This window comes from Henckelia pumila, chromosome 4 (assembly GCF_033568475.1).
Source record: "Henckelia pumila isolate YLH828 chromosome 4, ASM3356847v2, whole genome shotgun sequence".
NCBI lineage: Eukaryota > Viridiplantae > Streptophyta > Magnoliopsida > Lamiales > Gesneriaceae > Henckelia > Henckelia pumila.
In genome coordinates this window covers 126,148,207-126,154,858 of record NC_133123.1, presented here as the reverse complement: position 1 = coordinate 126,154,858, position 6,652 = coordinate 126,148,207, and the positions used below count along the sequence as shown (strand labels likewise).

The 6,652-nt window shown below is 34.9% G+C and overlaps 1 protein-coding gene across 1 annotated transcript; it reads left to right on the top strand.

The window, feature by feature from the left end:
* Nucleotides 1-4,773: 4,773 nt before the first annotated feature.
* LOC140861703 (uncharacterized) lies at nucleotides 4,774-6,439 on the top strand. Its single transcript, XM_073264720.1, has 5 exons — nucleotides 4,774-4,862; nucleotides 4,963-4,978; nucleotides 5,711-5,774; nucleotides 5,847-5,901; nucleotides 5,968-6,439. The coding sequence occupies exons 1-5, from the start codon at nucleotides 4,774-4,776 to the stop codon at nucleotides 6,437-6,439; spliced, it is 696 nt and encodes a 231-aa protein (XP_073120821.1).
* The last annotated feature ends 213 nt before the right edge of the window (nucleotides 6,440-6,652 follow it).

Sequence of the window (6,652 nt, the reverse complement as noted above, 5' to 3'; positions counted from 1 at the left end):
TAAGGTGCCAGGGTAGTGGATCGCCTGGGCTTTAAGGTGCCATGGGTTTGCCATGGGCTTTGAGTACCAGGGTAGTGGAACGCCTGGGTTTTAAGGTGCCAGGGTAGTGGATCGCCTGGGCTTTAAGGTGCCATGGGTTTGCCATGAGCTTTGCGTACCAGGGTAGTGGAACGCCTGGGTTTTAAGGTGCCATGGGTTTGCCATGGGCTTTAAGGTGAAGATATCAGGGCCTTACTGCTAGATGACATGCCTGATAAATAACTTCTGGTTGGGCTTACTGCTAAATCGCATGCTCGAGCTCGGTGTTGCTGCAAGAAGTCATGAAACCGAGGCAGAAATAATCCAAGATAATAATATCTCATATTTTGCATAAATAATATAGGATGCCGGATCCTAAAAAATAATCCTGAGTCCATGTATTTCAACTTTTGAATGCAAAAAATAAATAAAATATTTAATTTTGGGAGATTCATCACCATAAAAGATGAAATCGCTCCTTCACGACAATTTCGAAATAAATAATTAACTATGCTCGCAAGTGCCCTGTATGCGATAATCCTTTGGCAAATCACTGCCCATTATTCAATTTAATTAGGCTACTGTAGTGCTGCCAATTGCAAATGTAATGCCCAGTATCCCGGACCCAAATATTAAAGGATGTGAGCAACTCATCTCTTCTCCCGGTATATTTTTCCATTGTACGTTGTATCTACGCCTTGAACTCAAGTTCCCACAGACGGCGCCAATGATGCGATTATCATAAAATGGGACTCCGGGGGTGGGTACGACCCCGGGGATAAAATAGCAGCAAACTTCCTCGCCTCGTCGTGAAGGCTATCTACACACCAGAAACAAGAAGACTCGTCAATGGGGGCGCCGGAGGGGTTCTCCGGCGTCGCCACTCCGATGCTTAAGTTAGAGTTAAGATGTATGGAGTGGGCTTATTAGATTTAGAGAAATTGAGTGTGAAGGTGAAGATGTATATGAACGTAATCGAACATACCATAGCCAGGCTAAGGAACCTGGTATTTATAGGGAATTCTTGAGGAAGAGTAATGATAATGGAATGGGTCTCCTGACAGCATTAAAGGTGACAAGATGTTTTCCGCAATTTCTGGACAGTGCCCATGCCTTATTATTATTCTCTGTCACTTCCAGATGGTGCCCATGCTGTGGGACCCATGTTATGATTTAACCTGGGAAGGGTCCTCTAGCCTGGATGACGAGGTGCTCAAGGCCAGGGTGCTGTACGCCAGGGTGCTGGATGCCAGAGTGCTGGATGCCAGGGTGCTGTACGCCAGGGTGCTATACGCCAGGGTGCTGGGAGGTCAGGGTTCTGGATGCCAGGGTGCTGGATGCCAGGGTGCTATACGCCAGGGTGCTGTACGCCAGGGTGCTGGGAGGTCAGGGTTCTGGATGCTAGGGTGCTGGATGCCAGGGTGCTGTACGCCAGGGTGCTGGGAGGTCAGGGTACGCCAGGGTGCTGGGAGGTCAGGGTTCTCTAGCAGGCAAGGGAGGACTCCTCCTGGCAAGGGAAGGGACCTCTTCGCAAGGCAAGGGAGGACACTTCTTGGCAAGGCAAGGGACCTCTTGGCAAGGGAAGGGAGGACACTTCTTGGCAAGGGAAGGGACCTCTTGGCAAGGGAAGGGAGGACACTTCTTGGCAAGGCAAGGGACCTCTTGGCAAGGAAAGGGACCTCTTGGCAAGGGAAGGGAGGACACTTCTTGGCAAGGCAAGGGACTTCTTGACAAGGGAAGGGACCTCTTGGCAAGGGAAGGGAGGACACTTCTTGGCAAGGCAAGGGAAAACTCTTGGCAAGGCAAGGGAGGACACTTCTTCCCTATTTCGCTAATCTTCTCTCGCCACCAACCTAGAAACCATCTCGCGTCCGAGCTCTCGACAATCACTCGGGTTTGGTGATAACCCGGGATATTTCACCGGGGTATCAATAGGTTAAACGGTTTTCTTTTTATTTTTTGTTACGTGAAAATTCGTAGCCGCTATCTTTTGTTGCGCTCTAAGTAAACCTCCGAACTAACACAATAGTCTGCAAACTATGCTAGTCAAATAAACAACACTAAGTGTCACACCCTTACCTAACTTAACACAATTTTATTTCTTATACTATCTATTTATATTTCACATTGTTTTGTTTTATTTTATTTATTTTTTTTTTGAAAAACTCAGCAATTCCTATTTATTGGGTAAAAAAAAAAAGTCAGTTTTCTTTCCTTTTCAAGTTTCTGAGTTTCTCTAAAAAAAAAAAAGAAAAAAGTTTCTGAGTTGTTCCATGGCATTTGGCCGTTTGGTTCAGCCAAAGTGTTGTTTTGTATTTTTCGTCATCGAATATTTATTGCGGTTGTTTTTACTGACAAAAATTCGTAATACTTCAGTAGCTACAAATCGGGTTTGGATCTCCTACTTAGGGGATGCTGTGGGGTGTAAACGGCATCGTTTTCCCCCCACAGCCAAATTTCCTTTTTTTTTTTCTCTTTTTTGTTTTTAAATATTTAATTACTTATTTTATTTATATTTTTGGGTTTTTTTAAAAAAAAATTTGGATTTTTTTTTACTTTTAGGTCTTTTTTATTATGCATTTTAATTTTAAAAAAATCTTATTATTTTATATTATTATTTTCTTGTAATATTTTTTTTATAATTTATATTTCAATACTATATAATAATACACCAACGAATTAATGTTAATATTTAATATGAAAACACACGTAAATAATTCAAATGTTTTGTTGTTTCATTTCAACTAACATTTTTATAATTTCAAAAAAAAAGACAGTTGATTAAAAATGTTTAGTAGATATATTACTATTGATGATTATTGATGAATATTGTATTAGTTAAACCGAATTAACCCACTGAATGAATTCAAAAATTGACCAGTTTGGTTAATTCAGATATTTGATTTTAGTTCTAAAAAATTTTAATTCAGCTCGGTTATTGGTTTTCATTAAAAAAATTGGTTAACTAAATTAACGGATTATAAATAGTTTATATTTTGATTTTTTTAGACTTTACATATAATTTATTATATTTTAAAATATCTATATATTTAATAATATATTTTATATTTTTAATTTGTCCAACTATAATGTGTTTTATTATGATAAAAATCTAATATTCAATTAATAATTTTATAAATTTAATTTTCAATTTTAGAAAACAAATCGATTAATTTGATTTTTTTAACTTTACATATAATTTATGATATTTTAAATTTTTATATATATTTAATATTGTACTTAATTTTTATTATTTTTTCCAAGCATAATAAAATGATATAAGAAAATAAAAAGATACAAAAATGATTTAAAATGTATTATCAATTACTATTAATGAAAGTTAAACTCTTTATAATAACTAATTTTTAGTAAATTGGTGAAGAGTTTTTATAAGCCGTTTCTCTCCTAACATTTCACTTCTAAAATTGATAAATTTCATTATTATTATTATTTAAAAAACCCTAATTTCTCATTTTTGTGTAGAATATATAATCTAAATAAAAATATAATAAATATTATCGATCTAATTAAATTTTGATTTTTTTCAGCCGATTTATTTTTAACTTATATGATCTAAAAGCGAACCATTTAAACTTCAGTTTTTGACTTTTATATCCGAATTTAAAAATTATGGTTCAGATCAATTTTTGATTTCTTTCATTTTGGATTTACGAGTTTCCAACGTAAACCAGAGTTAGAACATTTCCACGCATGGGCGGCCCTTGCCCAGGACGGGCAAGGCATGCGCCCAGGGCTCCGCCTTTGGGTGGGGCCCCAAATATTTAAATAAAAATTATTATATACATATATATTTAAATAATAATTATTATATATAATGGGATGCAAATAATTATTTTATATTATAAATATAAATAATAAAAGCAAACATAAAACTTACAGCGTCGTATGAATTAATTGTCAATATTTGAGAAAATATTGTGTAAATCTTGAATCTGCTTTGAAAAAGAATGAAGTGTCTGATATTGATGCTAATGATCTACTTTTAGAATTACAAATGTTGCAATATATTCTACCTCTAGAAGCATATGAAACAAATAAATCTTGGACAACCATTAAAATTTTAGAGTTTGCGTTGAAAATAGAAGTTTTTCTTATGGTTGTGTTTGCCTATCAAATTTTACTGACTATTCGTGTGATTGTAGCATCAGCTGAGAGGAGCTTTTTCAAGTTAAAATTATTGAAATCTTATTTGAGAACAAAGAGAGACTGAATGATTTAGCGACCCTATGCATTGAAAAAGTCATATTGAAGGATATACCATACAACGACACAATTGATGACTTTGTTTCAAAAAACGCTAGAAGACTGTTTTTTTTAATAATATTGATTGTTGAATAAATTATTTTGATGAATTATGTAAAACATTCCGTTTATTGATTTGCATATTTTGTTTTACTTTGATCATGCTATTCAAATTTTTTTCATATATATTCGACTTTTCAAATTGATGCGAAAGGGGGTCATATTTTAATCTTTCTTCAGGGCCTCGTTTTTCTCAGGACCGCCCCTGTTTCCATGCATCACTTGATCACTTGTTTCACTACCCTCTACTAAAAATTATATACTTAGAATGCGATAACGATCAATAACTAGACAAATCTATTCCTTAAATTATAATAATATACACGAATATCACGTCGTTACCTAATTATCAATGTATCATATTCCATGAATCTAAAATCATTTACGCAAATGCTTTACAAAATTAGATAATTTTAAAAAAAAAATAAATAAATGGTGAAGCATCCTATACCTTTCGATCTTTCATCTTTGGGAAGAAAGATTAAAAAAGAAAGAAAAGCGGGGAACAAAGAGATGCAAAGGTAGTTCTACTTTTTGTCAGATAAGGAAATTTGAATAATTATTATATATTCCCAAAATGGTTATATTTACAAGATAAACGTATTCTTTTTTCATTTGTAGACACGAAATTTCCTTTGTAAGAAGGAGCGATTGGAGGTTTTTAAACGGATAAATATTGTATGTACAATAAATATATATATACGATTACACGTCATATTTAAAATTACAAAACTATCACTTTTTAAATAGTTTCTTCAATTAAAGTGCATTTGAGATAGTTATATAATCTAAGATGTAATATGTAAATGTATATGTAATTTTCATTGTAGATCATAAATAATATCTCTTTTGCAAGTTAGAGTATGTTTTCGATGAACTTGAATGGAATTATTCTCAAATATCTCGTGTTTCAAGCTCCACCACTTTAATTAGTGAAAGTTCGAAGAGATATTCAAAAAAAATTAGTGACCATTTATTCCTCTATGATATACCCAAAAAATAATAAAAAATATCCTACTTCTTTATTGATACTTGGCCACTTTTTTTGTTCATATCTCGTTCAAAAATAATTCCCATATTATTTTGTATTCTGTTATGCTTTAATTAAATTGATCTTAATTTGATGCTTGTTTATTAGATATTGTTGTCTAAAATCCCTCCGGCCGACTGTCACGTGCATATCTTGTTTTTTTGGATCTCCAAATATATGTATATATATATATATATATATAATTATATTTTGCCATGTAAATTACACTTTTTTTCCTTTCTGTTATGTTATCGGTAAATTTCTCACATTTTCGGGGTCTAGATCAATCCTCACATATTTAGCAACTGAAAAATCGGCTTGGAGTGTGGGTCATGTTAGGGAGCTGATACATTTCCTTATTATCTGGTTTCTTTGGGGGCCAGAAATGATCAGAAACACAGAGGTGTGCGGCTTCAGTAGTCCAGGAATATCATCTGGAATATTAATGATTTCATATTATCAATTGCTTATGCAGGGGTTCTTAGGGTGGAACACTGGCAAGGTTTTGGAGATGTTACAAATTTGACGGGGTTAGAGAATCATATCACACGTACTACTATCATTTGAGTGGTCTAATGGTTGCCACCTCCAACTAGCTCGTACAAACTTAACTCGGATGGGTGCTCGAAAGAAGGCGGTGAATCTGGCATAGGAGGGATCATTCGAGATTACACAGGCTACCCGATTATTGCTTATCATGAATCCATTGGTCTGGGGACGAACACTAGAGCAGAATTGTCTGCTATCTTGAAGGGGCTACAAATTTTCTCACTTTACAACCTTTTTCCACTTTGGCTTGAGGTTGACTCCATGGCGGCGCTAGCAATCATTGATGCAGATGCCACTAGTTGGGAACTCAGCCCGCTTCTGACGCAAATCCAATGGATTATGCACAACTCTAATGTGCATAACTCACATGTCTTTACAGAAGCAAATGCAGTAGCAGATGAAATGACTAATATGAGACTTGGTTTGGGAGCAGCCACACTTCAACTTGAGGACATCCAGGGGCGGCTCAAGGGACTTTGCAGACTAAATCGTTCTGGACTTCCATATATTAGAGTTTGATAGAATTTTTTAATTTAATTATTGCAATTTCTCTAGAGGTCTTGGTCTAGTCATGTTCGCTTGTATTTATTTATTATTTCTAATAAACGGGTAGCGGTCTGCCTAAACCCTCTCCACAACAGGCGGCTTTGGAAAAATAAAGTTCAATAATAGTGTTCAGTGCAATTTCTCTACGCTACCATTTCATTTTTAGTTGTTCGCTAGACCTAAGTT

Excerpts from the sequence above, each read along its gene's own strand:
- LOC140861703 (XM_073264720.1), top strand. The coding sequence starts at position 4,774 with ATGGTGAAGCATCCTATACCTTTCGATCTTTCATCTTTGGGAAGAAAG. Across the intron at positions 5,775-5,846 it reads AAATGATCAGAAACACAGAG|GGGTTCTTAGGGTGGAACAC; the intron begins GTGTGCGGCTTC and ends TTGCTTATGCAG. Across the intron at positions 5,902-5,967 it reads GATGTTACAAATTTGACGGG|CTCGTACAAACTTAACTCGG; the intron begins GTTAGAGAATCA and ends ACCTCCAACTAG.